We start from the raw sequence: 21,229 nt of genomic DNA on the forward strand, positions 1-21,229 counted from the left end.
CTGCAGATGTGAAGAAGTGTATGGAAATTCCCCACGTTCCATCATGCTACAATGTTCTGCTATGTTCTGTTTTTCCTTTCCTTCTGTTCTTTTCTCTTTCTTTCTTTGAAGACCCAGAAGAGACGTCAACATTTAATCTATAGACGAATAGCGTATATGTAAATATACATAAGATTGAATGGAGATTTGATACAGAAGTGAATAGACACAATATAAAATTAATGTGATCATCTCATTTGATATTACCGTAAATTCCGGACTATAAGCCGCGGCTTTTTTCCCGTTTTTTGGCCCCTGCGGCTTATATAACGGTGCGGCTAATCTATGGATTTTTTCAGAAAAAAAATTCCAAATACAAATAAAATCTCTCTTTTTTAGCACTCTTTCTACCTATAAATCCACTTCTGTTTTAATTTCCTCTGTTGCCCTCTTTTCACCACACCGCGGACACTGTGTGCACTGTCGAAATAAACAAAGGTGTTGTGTTATGTTGTTTTGTTGAAATGTTACGGTAATACGGTAAATGGGAGCTTCCTCAAACAGCCAACAATCCCCTCTGTGCGTGAACCCTTACATATGGTAATTACGGTAAGCAAACGGCCACTCGGTGACCTCCAAAATCGATGGATTTTACAGGTTACACAGCTTCATCAGCACATTTTATGTGCATTGCTTTGCTGCTTGTTTTTTCGATTATTTTTTTGTAAAGCACCTTGAATTGCCTTTGTGTATTAAAGACTTGACATCATTGGCGGAAATCAACCGGTTACTCCTACCGGTTCAAAGTTCATCAGCGCCCGGAATCACAACAAGACCAGCAGTCTCTCTCTCACTTACCATGGGGAAGGTACGCAGAAATTCACACGACGCAGCATTCAAGCTGAAAGCAGTCGAACTCGCACTAAAAGAGGGAAACAGAGCAGCCGCGCGTACTCTGGGCATCAATGAATCGATGGTGAGACGTTGGAAAAAGCAGCAGGAGGAACTGTCTCAGTGTAAGAAGACAAAAAAGTCCTTCAGAGGCCACAAAAGCAGATGGCCGGAGCTTGAAGATTCCCTTGAGGACTGGGTGTTGACCCAGCGAGCAGACGGCCGAGGCGTTTCCACGGTGCAGATCCGACTGAAGGCAAAAACAGTCGCCACCGAGATGAAAATTGAACATTTCAGAGGTGGGCCATCTTGGTGCTTCCGTTTCATGAGACGAAAGGGACTGTCTGTCAGGGCGCGGACGACTGTGTGCCAACAACTCCCTCCCGACTACCAGGAGAAAATCGCAAACTTCGGCGAATACACACAAAGGAAGATCAAGGATTATTCCATCGAACCGGAGCAGATCATAAACATGGATGAAGTGCCCTTGACGTTCGACCTGCCACTCACTCGCACTGTGAACAAGAAAGGTGAATCGTCGATCACGTTGAGAACCACAGGTCACGAGAGAACCAATTTCACTTGTGTTCTAGGCTGCACAGCATCTGGAGCAAAGCTGCCGCCAATGGTGATTTTCAAGCGGATTACGATGCCGAAAGAGAAAATGCCCAGTGGTATCTGCGTCAGAGTCAACAAGAAAGGGTGGATGATGGAAAGTGTCATGAAGGAGTGGTTGTCTCAGTGCTACGTCCAGCGCCCTGGAGGATTCTTTCACCAAAAGAAAGCGTTGCTCGTTCTGGACAGCATGAGGGCTCATATAACCGATTCGGTCAAAGCAGCCATCAAGACCACAAACAGCATTCCAGCTGTGATACCTGGGGGCACGACCAAGCATCTCCAGCCACTCGACATCAGTGTCAATCGCGCATTTAAAGTGGCACTGCGCGTTGAGTGGGAGACGTGGATGACGAGCGGTGACAAGTCATTCACAAAAACAGGGCGCATGAGGAAAGCAACTTTCGCACAAGTTTGCCAGTGGGTCCTGACAGCGTGGAGGAGTGTTAAGACATCCACGATCACCAACGGGTTCCGAAAGGCTGGACTGCTGCGTGATGAAGAGGAGGACGCCGCCACAGCTGAGGGCCTTCAGAGGCTGTTCGATTCCGACAGTGACGAAGAGGAGTTCGTTGGTTTTGAGAGCGACAACGAAGGAGAGAGAGGAGTGGTTGACGAAGCCACCCTGAACCTGTTCGTTTCCGACACTGAAGTTGAGGACTTTGCTGGTTTCAGTACGGAGGAAGAAGAGGAAGACGAGGAAGACGAGGATTAGTGACTTTACTTTGACTCTGTTTACAGCCGTTTGCTGCACCTTCACCTAAAAGATGAAGACAAGGATTACGGTACCTGGTTTTGTTGGCAGCACCTTATCCTTTTGAGGATTGTTTTTTGTTTTCCAGTTATTTACTGCACCTTACCTTAACCTTTTGAGAATTGTTTTATTGTTTACAGCACTTTATCCTTTTGAGGATTGTTTTATTGTTTACAGCACATTATCCTTTTGAGGATTGTTTTATTATTATTATTATTGTTTTATTTTTTATAGCTACGGTATTTATTTTGTTGAAATGTTAATAAATGGGAGCTTCTTATAGCCTATAGCCTACCCTACCGTAATGCTTGTTTTGTTGAAATGTTAATAAATGGGAGCTTCCCCAAACAGCGATCTCTTTCCCGACATTCCTCTCTGTGCACGAACCCTTTCATATGGTAATTAAACATCAAAACACCCGCGGCTTATAGACCGGTGCGGCTTATAGAAGAAAAAAATAGTCAATTTTGGTGCTGCGGCTTATAGACCGGTGCGTCTTATAGTCCGGAATTTACGGTACATTATATATATATATATATATATATATATATATATATATATATATATATATATACATACATGGGCATTCACGACTAGTGAATTTTACTAGCCGACTAGTCGTCCCTAAAGGTAGTCGACTAGTCTTTTTTTTTTTTTTATATATATCTTTAAGAAAGAACATGAGGTATTTACACGACATACATGGACTATCATATCCCATATCCCCTATCCCCCACAAAGAACATCAAAACACAACAAAACAAAACAAGAAAACTGCATAAGATATACAATAATCCAAGAACAAACAAGACTATTGGACAAACAACCAAACAAAAACAATGCATTCAGCTCCTATACTGATAAGCCTAATGACACTGGGGTAAAAAGTTCTTAAAGTCAAACTCTGTATTTGGTTGCCATATTTTGGGGATGTCTAAGAATCTGCCTTTGTAGTAAATGCTCTTGTAGTAAATGTTATCCAACGTATGGTAGCTTGAGAGTTCATTCCACCAGTGAACTGGGGGATTGGATGCTTTCCAATTTCAAGCTATGCATTTCCTAGCTGCCAACAGGGCAAGATCTATGTATTTACTTTGAATGCATTGTTTTTGTTTGGTTGTTTGTCCAATAGTCTTGTTTGTTCTTGGATTATTGTGTATCTTATGCAGTTTTCTTGTTTTGTTTTGTTGTGTTTTGATGTTCTTTGTGGGGGATATGGGATATGGGATATGATAGTCCATGTATGTCGTGTAAATACCTCATGTTCTTTCTTAAAGATTAAAAAAAAACAAAAAAAAAACGACTAGTCGACTACTAAGCACAGTGTCGACTAGTGGTTTTACTAGTCGACTAGCCTGTGAATGCCCTATATACAAATATATATGAATGTGTACAAGAAACAAATACCTATAGATATGTGACTTTATTGTTTCAATAAAAAGAAATTTGGAAAAAAAAAAGAGTAGAGCAAAATAAAGAATGAAAGTTGTGGATAAACTGAATATTAAATAGAGACGTGTGTCATTACAGAGTGAGTGGCAATATGCCAGCTTTGGGTGCTTTCAGGGGTTGATTTCGGAGAGTCTATTTGCCAATAGATCCTTTTCACAGGCAGCCATTTTGACGTGGCAAAGCAGGGTAAACACAAGCGTAACCAAGAACATTAATGAGGGCCCTGGCACTGGAACACCTAAATGGAACGGAACCATCGTGAATGTTATCGGTGACGCCTGTGTTTACCCTGCTTTGACACGTCAAAATGGCCGCTGTGAAAAGGGTCTACTGGGACCTGCACGGGGAAGATCTAAGTAACTCTATTGTGAATCAATTAACAAGATTTCTTCACAACCGATATGACGGAAAAGCTGGGAAAATAGGTCAAAAATGGCTGGAGAGCTGCTTTAATGGGAAAAAGCCTCGACACGATTTGAGGAATGGCTCGCGAAAAAAGAAGGCTAGAAGTGATCGTTAGGAAGTTTTGTCTACTGTTTTGTACACTCAATACATCTACTCTCCTTTCCTTAGAGTGAGCAGCACAGTTGTTTTTTTAATTGCATCTGGCAAACAGACCCGTTAATTATCCGGGGAGCTCCTTAAAAAGCTAATTAAAAAAGACAAAGGGAATTGCATTGGGATCATCTGTGAGAATGTGTGTTCACGCAGAGCCAGAAGCAGCAGTGTGCCGCCGCCGCTGGCTGGAGACACAGCGGGGCCGACTCGCGCCGCGTTCCAAGTCTGCTGGAAGGAAGAGAGAGAGAGAGAGGGATGATGTGTGGGCGCGGGGGCGAACGAGGCGCACCAGCATCCATCTTTGTCAGGAAGAGGGGGAAGAGAGAGGGAGAAGAAAGGATTAGACGGAGGAGTGTGGGAACGGAGGGAACGGAGCTAACCGAGCGCCTAACCATGTCCTCCATCTTCGGGTTATTTCGGGTGTGTGTGTGTGTGTGTGCGCGGCGAAATGTGGGGCAGTGAGTGTAAGGCTGGTTTAACACACACACTACGACTATAGCGTCAGTTAGCGGAGGGTGGAACCAGTGATTCCCAACCCGTGGGCCCTCTGGTGGTACGCGGAGGTATTGCAAGTGGGCCGCCAAATCGTTTGGAGAAAAAAGAGAGAGACCGAAAAAACACCTAAATACATTAAATCAATTTAAAAAATAACTCGCTGATGGACAGCTCCTTGAAAAGTGTACCGACGAAAACGCTGCAACATGTTTCAGATGCTGTGGAAAATAAAAAGTGCTCCGAGAAACACATTATTTGGCCTTTGCGTTGTTTATGGGGTCGGAGGTCAGCCGCGAAAAGTTGAGAGATAGGAAAGGTTGGGAACCGCTGGCCTAAACGCACTATCTCCCATTAACCCATTGATACCTGATGCAGCATTTGCACGTATATCCCTCATTTGTGTGTGTATGGCTTTAAGACCGCGAACCGCGTCTTAAAGAGATACACACACAAATGCTGCATCGCGTATCAATGGGTTAACAATGAGTGGGGGCTGGAGCGGCCGCTGCAGGCCGTAGTGTGTACGAAACCAACCTAAGTCAGGTCTAGTCGTGGTGCGTAGCGTCGTCAGCGGGGGCCAAATCGGCTACACACAGTAGTTGGTGTTTGTGTGCGTGTGTGTTTGTGTGTGTGCGTGTGTACCTCGGCCACTTTGAGGAACTCTGAGAGCTTGGTCATCCTGTAGAGGAATTTCTTGTAGATGTCCAGAGCGTCTTTACACTGGTTCTTCTTCATGTCAAAGTATTTCTCTGCACGACAGAAAGAGGGAAGAGAGAGGCACACGCCACAGACACAGACATAAAGACAGGACAAGAAGAGGAGTCAGATGGATGGATGAAGAAAGAAAGGAAGAAGGAAGGAAGGAAGGAGGAGGGAGGAACAATTAGTGCATGATAGAGTGGAGACAGGGCCGCTTAGAATCTACATGACAGCCTGTCAGAAATGACTACAGCTGACAACCAGAATGTGTGTGTGTGTGTCTTTAGATACTTCCTGGACATGAGGTGTGTATGCGAGCCCACCCTTCTCTGTCCCTCTCCGCCCCAGATTTTGTTTCAAATTCCCAAACTTTTCCAGACCTGGAAACGATCGAACCAATTAATTTTTAACACTTTTTCCCCATCTCTCCCTGTCACCTTCAAAGCTACCAGCTGCTCCCCTGCTCGTGCACTGCAGACAGCAGTACCCTTCTCCAACCCTGGGGGGACAGGCCCGTCACTGCAGCCGCCCCCCTTCCATCTGGAACCCCCCCCCCCCCCCCCCGTCCCCCGTCACACCCGACAGCCAACACTATGTCATCTGTCAAAAAAGCCCTCAAAACACACCTTTTCACATCTCATCTCCCACCCCTCCGCTCCGCTCCTCACTCTCATCTCACATTTTTCCAATCTCATGTTTCCTCTTCTATTTTTACATACTACTGTACGTCTCTATTCAAATGATTTGATCCTGTGTTTGTAAAGCATCTTTGAGCACCGAAAGAAGCACTATATAAATGTCATGTATTATTATTACTTATGCCTCATCTTACACATCGAGGACAGCGTGCGTCAGTTGGTTGCAATCACTGCAGCGGGGTGGGTGTGTGTGTGTGTGCATGTGTGTGTGTGTGTGTGCGTGCGCGTGTGTGTGTTACCCAGGAGGTTGATGACCCCTTCGTTGTAAGCAGCAAACAGCCGTATGGAGTCTTTGAAGAGCAACATGAAGGCTGAGTTGATCACGCCATTGGTCAGCTCGTTAGGGTTGGCCTGGAAGAATGAGAGGAGAGAGGGAGAGAGAGAGAGGGAGAGAGAGAGGGTGAGTGTGTGTGTGTGTGTGTGTGTGTGTGTGTGTGTGTGTGTGGAGGCGAGGGAGACATCTCTATCACTTCTCTCCAAAGCTTTCACCGTCTTTTCACAAACACATCTCTTTCAACTATGCACAAACATCCTTTTCCAAATCCCCACACCTCCCCTGCCCAGGTACGAAGCCAACACGTCAACACACACCTAGCAACTGTCAGTTTGGCTTCTCTGGAACACACACACACACACACACACACACACACACACACACACACACACACACACACACACACACACAAACACACCAACGGGAAACTTCACCATCCATCTTTATCGTCTTTTGAAGCTGGTTGGCACAAACCACAATACACCCACCAATTTCAGCAATTCCCACCCACACACACACACACACACACACACACGTTACCTGGAAGTCCAGCAGGGCATCCAGCTGGTTCTGAATGATGGGCAGGGTTTTGATCAGCTTCTCAATGTTCATAGTCCGCATCACTCCGTCAATCCTGAAACGGGCCAAGCAGTACCAGAACAAAAGTGACACAGCGGCAGAGGGCAGCTTGAATGTAGGGGGGACGTCATCATCATGAATGATGATGAAGACAGAAATAAGAAAGAAAGGTTACAATTCTCGCTGTATTGCAACAACAACACAAACGTTTTCACGCTCGCTTGGGGGGGTGGATTTTTGTTTTGTTTTGTTGATAAGGCGATTACGCAACAAATGTTGATCAAAGGCTTTGGCGAGTCAATAATCAGCCTGATAAACGGGCTCCATCTGGTTGCACAAGAGTTCCAAAGTGGCCGGAGACGGGACGTCCCGAAATGTTGTCTGTCCACAACAAGCCCCTTCCCAGAAACACACAGGACCTGCTGTGCTGTCCCAGTCTGCCTATTAGACAGCAGGACACATGGCTACTCAAAAGAACAACAACTTGCCTCATCATACTAATCAATTCCCCATGAGAGGAAGTCCCGTTACTTTGACTTCCTGGAAAACAGACATCTTTAACGGTGACCTCAGGTTGCACCAGTAGGCATAAATATAAATTCCAGACTAGGGATGTCACGATACTAGAAATTTTACTTCGGTCCGATACCCAGGAAAATATCGATACTCGATACCATCTTCGAGACCACACGGCGGGATGACAACAACACATCAAGAGGCTTAAAAAATAAAGAAAGACAGATGGACGGACAGACAGCTGCTCTAGTCATCAGCCTATCATAACACAGCAGATTACACCTGTTCTAGTCATCAGCCTATCAGAACACAGCAGATTACACCTGCTCTAGTCATGATTTTTCAGTTGCAAATGAGTATTGTATTCGTTTCAAAATTGTAGTATTGATACTTAACAATACTATCAATACCTGTTGCAAATGAGTATTGTATCCGTTTCAAATTTTTTGTATTGACTTTTATCGATACTACCGATACTTTTGACAACCCTATTCCAGACAATAAAATCATCATAGTTTTGCGGGGGAAAATTCCACCCCTCCCACCAAATCAAACTACCCTTCTCTCCTAGACTCATATTCCATTGGTTCAGACTTTTGAATGACCCCTTATGTCCCGCCCCCTCATTTCATACACCAAAGTCAAGTCAAGATGCCGTTTCACGGGCTCTTTAAGAGACTCGCAACATTTTTCTCATGGGTGCCGTTTTAGTTACACATTGGGGAAGACGGTCTATTTGCTTGGACCCAGCTGATGGAAAGACAAATATTTGTCCAGACTTGGCAAAAGCTTGCGACCAAGCTAAGCATAAAAAAACGTGTAAATCTAAATACGTTGTTTCCTGTGGTGCATGAAAAACCTTTACGCAGTATTAAAACGCACTGCTCCATCAGTCGACAGCCAAAGATCAACACTGGCTGCTGTTGTGCGACAGGGCGTGGGTCGCGTGACACTGACATTATGAGTGTGTGAGCGTGCGTGTGTGTGTATGTGTGTGTGCACGTGTCCTACCCCCTCTTCATCTTGGTGAAGTCCACAGCCACCAGGCGGTAGGACATGGCCTTCTCGTTCAGGTAGCGGCTGTACCGCCTGATGAAGGTGGACATGTCGTAACCTGGGCAGAGAGGAGTCGGTCCCAACCAAGTCAATAGAAAGCCAAACCCACTATTTCACTTGGACCAAAACTTTTTCAAAAATCAATGTTGATTTTTTTTTTTTTTGGTTGGAGTGAAATGTTCTATGGTCTCTCCTGATTCTAAATATAGCTGAATCGCTCGATTTGACCAAGTAATTATTTTGTATAAGCATTTTACAATATGTCTATGGAAAAATGAATGCCGGATGAAGTCCCTTGGTTCGTATGCCTAACCTGAAAGCGGGTGTGACTTTGGTTCTCTATACTCTGACAACTGAGAGTGAGTGTGTGTGTGTGTGTGTGTGTGTGTGTGTGTGTGTGTGTGTGTGTGTGTGTGTGTGTGTGTGTGTGTGTGTGTGTGTGTGTGTGTGTGTGTGTGTGTGTGTGTGTGTGTGTGTGAGGAAGCCTACGAGTGTGCAGTGTATTTGTAGTGGTCACTGACCATGTGTGTGTCAGATACAGTATTTGAGCCTAATCATTGCAAGAGATGCTTACCGTTGAATCGTCCATCGCATTGAACAATGTACCAGATACAGGGTTCAATCAAATGGAAGATTCAATGCAACCATGATATAATCAATCAAAGTTAAGTGATAACAAAGGCCGACTGTGCCCAAGTATGTTCATTTCTGACACACAGATCTTCCCAACGATGGCATTGGCTCGCTAGCCCAATTTAAAAATGTCATTACAATGTGAAGATAATATAATTTGGATGGAGAGCGTGTGAAATTGTGAGGACTACAGCAGAATAAAATGCAGCTAATATATCACCATTCATTTTTCTGACCAACGATAGGTATTTGCGATATATTGAATTTATATATACAGTGTTTCCCCTACCATTCTACAGCCCTGACAGGCCCGCCAGGCCAGAAAAAAAAAAAGGAAAAAAAAAAAAAATGTTTTACCTGCTCTCCCCAAAATCTCAATAAACCTTTATGGCATACTATTTCTACTAGTGTTGACAGTAAAAGAAGATGCCAAATCATTCAAAACAATAAGCATTTTGCTTTTAGGAGCATTGCGCCAGCGTCCGGCGCTGTTCCAAAACGTGTCAACATGTGTCGTTGCCTGGGAAACGCACATCCCATAATACAACTGTTCGCATCGCATCCCATAATAGTATGATGATACTTGGGATGCCATTGCGAACAGGTTAGCTAAAAGTATAGCGTCGCCAACGAGGGCCCCCACCGTTGCGGTCGGGGGACATTTCGAAATCCCTCCAGGCCTGAAAAATGTTCTAGGGGAAACAGTGATATATATATATATATATACATATATATATATATATATATATATATATATATATATATATATATATATATATATACACACACACATACATACATACATACATACTGTACATACATACACACACACATACACATACTGTATATATGTAATATATGTACACACACATATACAGTATACACATACCCAGTATTACATTTAATTTCTTTTATGCATCATTCCATTACATATTTTGTATTCTATATTACCAGATGGGTTTGTGGAATGCATGAAAAGCATTTGGTTAGTGTCAGGCCAGCCATCAAACCCAGAAAGGTTGACCAATTTGGACTTTCAGATATGTTCCTGTGATTGTCTAAAACATTCTGGTGTATTGTCTTACAAGGCAAATCCTGCCCATCTGCTCCTCTGAGAACACATTCAAACAACAAAACAAACGCTGTGAATGATTTGCACAGAACTTCTCAGTGTGAGTGTGTGCGCGTGTGTGTGCGTAACGTGTGTGTGTGTGTGTGCGTGTGTGTGTGTGTTCATGCACGCATGCGTTACCTTGCAGTGCTCCCTTGTCCAGGAAGTTGTTGAGGTTGAACAGTGTGTTTCTGGAGGCCAGATACTGGATGAGACGCTGAGAGAGCAAAGACAAAAGGGAAGGAAAGTCAGCGCCAAGTCAAAGACAACCGCTTCCAAAGCGCTGCTCCAATATGGACTATGGGAGAGGTGGCACATGGTCCAACAAACATGGTGAAACAAAGAGCAGTTTATTAAATAGCACTTTTTCAGTTTATTAGCGTATTTTTGTTTTTGTTTTCATGAAACGGACCCAATTATGATTCCTCTATCGCGTGTATACTTTTGCCGACCTGGTCCTCCAATCGGATGTGTTCGGTTCCTGGTCAAACCGAACACATTCTTCTGATTTTCAAACATTAGGTTAGGGTTAGGGTTTGGATAAAACCCCTAACCCTAAACTTTTTTTTTTTACTTGCCGCACGTTTTCAGGAAGAAGCATTTGCGGCGACCAATCCAATGAGTTCGGGGGCGTGGTGTAATCTAAGCCAGGTTGGCAAAAGTATACACACAGATTGCTCTGCTTCCATTTGAACCTATTTCCACCACTGCTGTGCAACCTAACAGAAAGTGATCCCGCCCTCCTCCTCTGCGACTGGTCCAGCTCTCACACACTGGCTTGCTTGTTGCTCTTCTTGACAGATGTGAGGTCAGTTGAGCAGGTGCTAAAAGCTCTTAGTATTTCCTCTCTCTGAAGCATTACTCAGGGAGGCTTTTGCTGAGCGTGCGCGTTCTCCTCAGCACCGGCCCCGCCCCGCTTCAAACAGCACAAACACGCCCGGGGGCTAAACATGCCCGGGGGCTGCTGGCAGCCCGGCACAACCACAGTCTGAGCCGCTGGCCATGAGCCACTTCACCACCGCAGCTGCCAGAGTTTTTTTTTTTTGGTGCCTCGTTCAAGAACAGCTCAGCGTTACGTATTTATGAAGCCTTTTCCCACTACAGAGATTTTCTGAGGATTCAAACCGGGTTTCAAGTCAAGTCAAGTTTATTTGTATAGCCCTAATTGAGAAGCACGTCTCCGAGGGCTTTACAGAGAATATGTCTAGCTAATTCTAGCTAAGCACCATCAATAAACAGGACTGAACAATCATATATAGAGAGAGGTGGGGGAGAAAGGTGTGTCAGAGAACAGGGGGGAGTGAGGAGGAGAAGAGACGGAGCAGAACAAACAGGGTATATACTGGGGGGTGGGTGTGCTCTCACAGGTGATACGGTTGAAATCAATATCACGATATTCACAGTAGGGATGTTAATTTTGAACAATTTCCATAATCAAAAATCGGGAAAATTAACGATCAATTATCGATTGCGTAATAATAATAATAATAATATATATATATTAGGGCTGTCAATCGATTAAAATATTTAATCGCGATTAATCGCATGATTTCCATAGTTAATCACGATTAATCCCAAATTAATCGCATTTTTTAAATCTGTTCTAAATCTACCTTAAACCGAGGTAGGCTACCTTAAACCTGAGAGCTTTGTGCAAAGATGCACTGTTGTATTAATATGGGTAGATATTATCATTAGTAGTATGGGTAAGTATTTGGCCATTGGTAATATTGTTATTATTGCTACTAGTTACTGGGAATACACATCTCTCAGGCTGCACTGTGAAGTTAATTGGTGCTATCCTCTACATCTCTCGAGCCACAGACAGAAGAAGCTGCGTGCATGCTCTCTCCCCCCCCCCTCTCTTTCTCTCTCGGTATCTCTCTCTCTCGCGTTCCCGTTCTTCGTGGGTCCCTCTCTCACTGCCTGTCTGTCTGTCTCGCTCGCTTTCTCGGCCTCTCTCTCTCCCTCTCTGTCTCCCCCCCCTACCCCCCCATTCTCCGTCTGTCTGTCTCTCACTCTCTATGCCACGGTGAGACGAGACAGACGGGGAGAGCTGACGCGCTCCCTCTCTCTCTCTCACCCAAAATGCAGGACATCTTTCTCAATTTGAAGCTGAACTTGCCAATATACCCATTTTCTTCCTCCTTTTCTGCTCACAGAGCTTTGTTTCTGCTTGCTATCAACGTTACTGCTTCCTGATTTCCCAAACTACGGGTCGGACCAAGGCTCAAACTTCAAAGAAAGTGCATGCGTTAATCGCGTGTTAAAAAAAATAGTGGCGTTAAAAGGAGTTTGAGTTAACGCGCGATTAACGCGTTAACGCTGACAGCCCTAATATATATATATTTGTTTTTACTCTGGTCTGGTAATAACGTTGCGCGTTCTCGGCCAGCTATAATGGCGATGCCGCTGTGTAGTAAGAATATCAGACACTAGCGCTGTGGCCAGGTAAACAAACATGTTACATGTCAGGTTACATGATGTAAGGCAATCGGCGTCTTCCAGCTTAGCTGACAGCACAAGAGTCAAATCAACAGGCCTGAGCCTCACTGAGGTCCACAGACCGCTGGGTGTGTTTGTTTGTGTCCCCGGCGCATGCTGGTGTGAATTCCCCATGTTTAAAACAGTTTTGTTGGCACAAAGGCCCGTGCCCAGCCAGAAAACTAGAGACTATATGAAGCTCCACCTCACGTTAGTCGGCTGTGCAATGGAGTGGGGCGAGGAGGAAGGAATTCCACCCAAACCTAGTCCACAAAAAAAAAAAAAGTTCCAGACCTTTGAATCCACCAACTGACCCGAGTTGAGTATTGGCTGCGTCTGCTCTAGCATCATGACATGCAACAGCCATTTTCTCAGTTGAAAAATGAATCGGCGCAAGGAGGACTAATGATAATGATTAGCCAATCAGCATCAATAAACAGTGCAACAGAAATGAATTCTGCTGAGGGATTCCCCTCATGGAAATCGGTTAGAGTGGAGGTGATATCAGACTAGAAGATGGGATTACAGTTGCACAATATGCTACATATATATATATATATATATATATATATATATACCGTAAATTCCGGACTATAAGACGCACCGGTCTATAAGCCGCAGCACCAAAATTGACTATTTTTTTCTTCTATAAGCCGCACCGGACTATAAGCCGCGGGTGTTTTGATGTTTAATTACCATATGAAAGGGTTCGTGCACAGAGAGGAATGTCGGGAAAGAGATCGCTGTTTGGGGAAGCTCCCATTTATTAACATTTCAACAAAACAAAACAAAAGTCAGGTCACTAATCCCCAGACAAAATCACACAACAATAGGCTACCGTATATGTGCAGCAAACCTGTAACCAGAGAAGTCAAGTCACTAATCCTCGTCTTCCTCTTCTTCCTGCGTACTGAAACCACCAAAGTCCTCATCTTCAGTGTCGGAAACGAACAGGTTCAGGGTGGCTTCGTCAACCACTCTCCTCTCTCCTTCATTGTCACTCAAAACCAACGAACTCCTCTTCATCACTGTCGGCATCGAACAGCCTCTGAAGCCTCTGACGGCCCTCAGCGCCAGCTGTGGCGGCGTCATCCTTTTCATCCTGCAGCAGTCCAGCGTTTTGGAACCCGTTGGTGATTGTGGATGTTTTCACACTCCTATAATATTCCGTGATCTTCCTTTGTGTGAATTCGCCGAAGTTTGTGATTTTCTCCTGGTAGTCGGGAGGGAGTTGTTCAGTAGTTCTCCCCCGGACGGACAGTCCCTTTCGTCTCATGAATCGGTAGCACCAAGATGGCCCACCTCTGAAATGTTCAATTTTCATCTCGGCGGCGATTGTTTTGGCCTTCAGTCGGATCTGCACCGTGGAAACGCCTCGGCCGTCTCCTCTCTGGGTCAACACCCAGTCCTCAAGGGAATCTTCAAGTTCCGGCCATCTGCTTTTGTGGCCTCTGAAGGACTTTTTTGTCTTATTACACTGAGAAGAGTTCCTGCTGCTGCTGCTTCCAACGTCTCACCATTGACTCATCGATGCCCAGGCTACGCGCTGCTGCTCTGTTTGTTTCTTTTAGTGCGAGTTCGACTGCTTTCAGCTTGAAAGCTGCGTCGTGTGACTTTCTGCGTACCTTCCCGATGGTAAGTGAGAGAGAGACTGCTCGTCTTGTTGTGATTCCGGGCTGATGAACTTTGCTTACCGTAATTACCATATGTAAGGGTTCACGCACAGAGGGGATTGTTGGCTGTTTGAGGAAGCTCCCATTTACCGTATTACCGTAACATTTCAACAAAACAACATAACACAACACCTTTGTTTATTTCGACAGTGCACACAGTGTCCGCGGTGTGGTGAAAAGAGGGCAACAGAGGAAATTAAAACAGAAGTGGATTTATAGGTAGAAAGAGTGCTAAAAAAGAGAGATTTTATTTGTATTTGAAAAAAAATTTCTGAAAAAATCCATAGATAAGACGCACCGTTATATAAGCCGCAGGGGCCAAAAAACGGGAAAAAAGCCGCGGCTTATAGTCCGGAATTTACGGTATATATAATATATATATACTCAGCAATCGAAGGACGAATTAAACTCAGCCATCTTAGCACTAAGGCCGTCTCTGTCCAACTGACTTAAGATGATCTGAGATCTGCCAGTTTGCCAGCACCCCTCTGTCCAACTGACTTAAGATGATCTGAGATCTGCCAGTTTGCCAGCACCCCTCTGTCCAACTGACTTAAGATGATCTGAGATCTGCCAGTTTGCCAGCACCCCTCTGTCCAACTGATTTAAGATGATCTGAGATCTGCCAGTTTGCCAGTACCCCTCTGTCCAACTGACTTCAGATGATCTGAGATCTGCCAGTTTGCCAGTACCCCTCTGTCCAACTGACTTAAGATGATCTGAGATCTGCCAGTTTGCCAGTACCCCTCTGTCCAACTGGCTTAAGATGATCTGAGATCTGCCAGTTTGCCAGTACCCCTCTGTCCAACTGACTTAAGATGATCTGAGATCTGCCAGTTTGCCAGCACCCCTCTGTCCAACTGATTTAAGATGATCTGAGATCTGCCATTTTGCCAGCACCCCTCTGTCCAACTGACTTAAGATGATCTGAGATCTGCCATTTTGCCAGTACCCCTCTGTCCAACTGACTTAAGATGATCTGAGATCTGCCAGTTTGCCAGCACCCCTCTGTCCAACTGACTTAAGATGATCTGAGATCTGCCATTTTGCCAGTACCCCTCTGTCCAACTGACTTAACACATTCACTGCCAGCCGTTTTTTTTTTTACTGTAGGTAGGTTCTGCCAGAGGGTTTTTTTGAGGATTCTGGCTCATCTTTCAAGACCCGAGGATTCTTTTCTGCTAAGATTTTGTGAACACACAATATCTCAAAAGAACTAATAGAATGTGTGCTTTCTCTGTCTAAAAGAGTTAGTTTGTAGAGTTAGTAGTTATGTAAGCATTAGCAGTTGAATACAGCATGGTTTCAGTGTCAGAAAAATTATTCTGAGATAAACGGCTTTTTGTGAAATTCGATAGAACAGTCACTTTAACCATTCATTTTTGGCATCAGTAAGACGTCAGACATCTAAACAATAGTTTTGAACAGTAATTTCCTCCATAACAGCAGGAAACCCCCCTCTGCTTCCAACTCCTCCCTCCGTGTGTGTTCTTCTTGGCTGCAGCGGCCGTCTCCAGTCTCACTGCTTTGCTGCTGCTGTGCCTGTCTGCGCGGCCGCTCTTTGAGGAAGTCTGGATGGACTCGCTCGTTTCTTGGAGTTTTGGTTAAGAGCTTTGATGAAGCTTTTGCGATTCTGGTCATATTTATGCTGCGTGTTTCAAAGTGTGTTCCACCCGTAATCTATTATGCAAATTTGCAATCCCACACCGCCAGCAATCAGCGCGAAAGTGAAAGCGTTTTCGCCATCCATTTTACTGTATGAGAACGGCTTCCTCGCGCTTTTCCCTCCAGTTTTGGCTCGCCTCTTTCTACTGTGGAGAGACATGTCGCCACTCAGTGGGTCGGTAAAATAGATTATACACATTCAATACCTCCAATTCTGGTATAGGAGACGTAAAAGGGTTAGATCAACGTCCCACCGTCAAAAAAAAAAAAACGTTTTTTTTTTTAACGTAAAAACACGTCATTGGCAGTGAACCGTTGGATTTTGTTTGACGTAAAAACATGTCATTGGCAGTGAACATGTTAAGATGATCTGAGATCTGCCAGTTTGCCAGTACCCCTCTGTCCAACTGACTTAAGATGATCTGAGATCTGCCAGTTTGCCAGTACCCCTCTGTCCAACTGATTTAAGATGATTTGAGATCTGCCATTTTGCCAGTACCCCTCTGTCCAACTGATTTAAGATGATCTGAGATCTGCCAGTTTGCCAGTACCCCTCTGTCCAACTGATTTAAGATGATCTGAGATCTGCCAGTTTGCCAGTACCCAGTGTTGCTGAAAACCAGCCCTTGCTGGCTGGAGCATCTGTCTGCATGTGTGTTGGATTCGGCTGCACTGACACACTTCCAGGGGCTCTGGGACTGTTGAAAATGGCATAAAAAATATGATTTCTTGTTGCTGTGTGTGTGTGTGTGTGTGTGTGTGTGTGTGTGTGTGTGTGTGTGTGTGTGTGTGTGTTTCTTAATATCACAAAGCAAGAGGGTAGAGGCGATGCTGTCCCGAGACTTCTTCAGAACAAGTTTAAGTTGCAGGCCAAAGAGAAAATACACTTTGGGGATTGGGAATTGACTGTGTGTGTGTGTGTGTGTGTGTGTGTGTGTGTGTGTGTGTGTGTGTGTGTGTGTGTGTGTGTGTGTGTGTGTGTGTGTGTGTGTGTGTAATGTATGAGCGTGGGTGGATGTGCATGTGTGTGTGTATGGCGAGTTAAGCATTCTGCCTGTGGCAAAATGAACCCAGACTAAGGCAGAGACAGGGGGAAGGAGGGAGAGAGAGAGATCTTTAAACTTCACTTCTTCAAGCTCTCTCTCTCTCTCTCTCTCTCTCTCTTCATCAAAAGTCCATCAGAGGAGAATCTGCCTCTCCTCTCTGCCTCAGACACAAAAGGCGGAGGCAGAACAGAGCGCACACAAAACACAGCAGGGATACTGTTAAATAAAAGACAAGACCATCTAAACAGAGGCACAGAGTCAGCACAGAGAGGCACGGCCTAGATCATTCAACAAACACTGTTCTGAGGACAATCCAGGAGTCTGAGAAGAGAGGCAGAGAGAGAGAGAGAGAGAGAGGGGCAGAGGCAGAGAGAGACAGAGAGAGGGGCAGAGAGAGAGAGAGAGAGAGAGAGAGAGGCAGAGAGAGACAGAGAGAGGGGCAGAGAGAGAGAGGCAGAGAGAGAGAGAGAGAGGCAGAGAGAGAGAGAGGCAGAGAGAGACAGAGAGAGAGGCAGAGAGAGAGAGGCAGAGAGAGAGAGAGAGGCAGAGAGAGAGAGAGAGAGAGAGAGAGGCAGAGAGAGACAGAGAGAGAGAGGCAGAGAGAGAGAGAGAGAGGCAGAGAGAGGCAGAGAGAGGCAGAGAGAGAGAGGCAGAGAGAGAGAGAGAGAGAGGCAGAGAGAGGCAGAGAGAGGCAGAGAGAGGCAGAGAGAGAGAGAGAGAGAGAGAGAGGCAGAGAGAGACAGAGAGAGAGAGGCAGAGAGAGACAGAGAGAGGCAGAGAGAGAGAGAGAGAGGCAGAGAGAGGCAGAGAGAGGCAGAGAGAGAGAGCCCGACAGACGTACAGATGGAGAGTAGTTGAGAGTGGGTGAGATGGAGAACAGGTCTGGAGTCAGCTTGTCAGATACTGTAACACTGTTTCTACACAGACTTCACTTGGGCGGGCCGCCCACTGCGCCCAGGTATATTAACAGTTGCCAAATTATCCATTTTTAGCGTCAATTTTAGCAAACACCCACGATGAATTAACGAGTGAGTGGACAATGGGACAGTGTTTCCCACACAAAGAAAACTGACTAAATCAGCACATCATCATGTTACATGATGGCTCGTTACCCGGAATACAGCTGGCTCTCCCAGATTAGCACACTGTATAGATATAATGTAGCCTAGCTGCTAGTCAGCATCCACTGAGTGGACTGATAACGTTAATAGTACCGTACATTTTGGACTATAAGCCGCTGCTTTTCCCCCATTTTTCGGCCCTGCGGCTTATATAACGGTGCGGCTAATCTATGGATTATTACAGCTAACGGCCACTAGGGGACCTCCTAAATCTATGGATTTTGGTACGAGAGACAGAACGAGAGCAAGACAGACAGATGATGTTGCAAAAAATGTGCCTCGCGACCTGCTTGGAGCACTGAGCCACTACGCTCTCTCAGCCACTACTGTAAAACACCCTCCCTCCTCCCACCCTCCCTCGCTTCGGGGGAAAAATGGCGGCGATTGAGCCAGAAACACAGTCTGAATGAAATTGAATGTAACGTTCCCAATTCTATGTATTACATTCTAAAAAATTAACGGCAACATTTTGGAAGGCTAAGCCACACAACTAGCTCGTTGTAATCTAACATCATGCTTCAAAAGATGGAGAACTGGCTGTGTTACGACGATGAGGGTAAGGATTCAAAACGGTCTCCGCTGATAAGACACGGAGATCTCTGTTACAGGCAGGCGCTACGCCTCCTCCTGGTTGGTAATTAAACATTAAAACACCTGCGGCTTATAGTCCAGTGCGGCTTATATATGTAACAATCATTCAATTTAGCTGCTGCTGCTTATATTCAGGTGCGCCTTATAGTACGGAAAGTACGGTAACTTTTTATCTCTGACTGAATGTTTACCCCTCAATCCAGATTAAAAGTTTTGAACAATATTTTCAAAGCAGGAAAAGGAATCGTCCTGACTGAGGAGGAGTTGCAAATATAACAAATGTTAATATTAAAGGCTGTAATTTAACAACGTAAAGAGACAGGTGAGACTGACGGCACACACACACACACACACACACACACACACACACACACACACACACACACACACAGACCACCACAAACAGATTTGAATTCCATGGGAGACAGTGAATAACGTTAGCGGAGAACAATCTCATGTTTTATTGATACTGCTAGATCCAGGCTACCCCTCTCTCTCTCTCTCTCGCCCTCCACCGCTGCTGCAGAGTTACACTGTAATACCCCCCTCCCCCCCCCCCAATTATATAATTATATCATAATTATAATTTATATCTAATGTCTCCACAACACATAGGTGTAGGAAGCACGGGGGACAGGGGAGTTAAATATGGCAAATCTCAGCACTGCTTAAAAGTGCTGCTGTAGTGAAGCGATCTACATAACAGTAACACTCAACATAATGAGTGGTCTCGTTTTGGAGGGGCAAGAAAAGTCCATTTGGACTGGCTCTGCCTACCCGCCCCGCCGGCTACGTTCATACTATTGCATCCCTATTGCCCAATACAATATCCTACTAGACAGGACAGAACCAATACAATCTCCTCCTAGACAGGACAGAACCAATACAATATCCTACTAGACAGGACAGAACCAATACAATATCCTACTAGACAGGACAGAACCAATACAATATCCTACTAGACAGGACAGAACCAATACAATCTCCTCCTAGACAGGACAGAACCAATACAATATCCTACTAGACAGGACAGAACCAATACAATCTCCTCCTAGACAGGACAGAACCAATACAATGTCCTACTAGACAGGACAGAACCAATACAATATCCTACTAGACAGGACAGAACCAATACAATATCCTACTAGACAGGACAGAACCAATACAATATCCTACTAGACAGGACAGAACCAATACAATATCCTACTAGACAGGACAGAACCAATACAATCTCCTCCTAGACAGGACAGAACCAATACAATATCCTACTAGACAGGACAGAACCAATACAATCTCCTCCTAGACAGGACAGAACCAATACAATGTCCTACTAGACAGGACAGAACCAATACAATCTCCTACTAGACAGGACAGAACTAGGCAGGGCACACTTTGCGAGCAAAAAAGCTTCCCCCCCCCCTGCATGTGCGCTTCACCACTGTTGCTGCTACAACTCCATCCTATGGGAAACACTGCCCTTGTTCAAACAGAAGAAAACAGTGCTATAGAGCTACAGAGAGCTAGCATACCCAGCTCTCACCCATCTTGTCTGATCATTTCTCTCTCTCTCTCTCTCTCTCTCTCTCTCTCTCTCTCTCTCTCTCTCTCTCTCTCTCTCTCTCTAGCATGGACTCCTTTCAAAAGTGTAGAGGTGGCTGTAACGAACACGATGGCTTCCACACTGACCTGAAACTGCCAGTTCAAGACTATTATATATTGTTGGCGCACGGAGAGCGTAGCGGTAGATTCCCTGCCTACCAACACGAGGGTCGCAGGTTCGTATCCACGTGTTACCTCCGGCTTGGTCGGGCGTCCAAACGGGCACGATTGGCCTGTGCCTGAGGGTGGGAAGCCAGATTGCAGGGGTATGTGTCACTGCTCTGGTTGGTCAGGGCCGCCTGGTCGGGGTGGAAGGCAACTGGTGGGAAAAGCGTGATCCTCCCACGTGCTACGTTCTGCCGGTGAAGCTCCCCGCTGTCAGGTGAAAAGTAGTCTCGCAGTCGTAGTCTCCGTCGCTGGAAGCTTGCCGAGGTCGACGGCGGGTCTGACTACGTGAGACTAGTTGAAAAGAAGCGGCTGGCTACTGGCATGTGTCGGAGGAAGCATGGTGCTAGTCTCGGCTCTCCCCAGATCGGCGGCAACCGGGGCAGCATGGGGATAAATTGGCAAAGTATAATTTGGGAGAAAATGGGGAAAATCCGAAAAAAATATATAACAAAAAAAAAAGAGTATATTTTTTTTCTGAGCCTGGCTGGAATATTGTAAAGAATGCGCCAGTATTTGGGACAGCAAATCATGGTTGGATTAAGATCGAAGAATGAATTGATTCGACAAAGAAA

General features: G+C 45.2%; 1 protein-coding gene across 3 annotated transcripts in view; it reads right to left on the reverse strand.

Moving 5' to 3' along the window:
• The window catches only part of LOC310779291 (phosphatidylinositol-binding clathrin assembly protein), a 135,449-nt gene that overhangs the window by 50,724 nt on the left and 63,496 nt on the right, over window positions 1-21,229 (reverse strand). For all 3 annotated transcript variants that reach the window (XM_083639816.1, XM_083639815.1, XM_083639814.1), the window contains exons 3-7: window positions 10,452-10,527; window positions 8,522-8,624; window positions 6,956-7,049; window positions 6,381-6,492; window positions 5,387-5,493 (exon numbers count right to left, since the gene is read on the reverse strand). In XM_083639816.1, coding sequence (XP_083495942.1) covers window positions 5,387-5,493; window positions 6,381-6,492; window positions 6,956-7,049; window positions 8,522-8,624; window positions 10,452-10,527 — 492 coding nt within the window. The remainder of the gene's footprint in view (window positions 1-5,386; window positions 5,494-6,380; window positions 6,493-6,955; window positions 7,050-8,521; window positions 8,625-10,451; window positions 10,528-21,229) is intronic.

Source organism: Poromitra crassiceps (genome assembly GCF_964638095.1).
Source record: "Poromitra crassiceps genome assembly, chromosome: 7".
NCBI classification, from domain to species: domain Eukaryota; kingdom Metazoa; phylum Chordata; class Actinopteri; order Beryciformes; family Melamphaidae; genus Poromitra; species Poromitra crassiceps.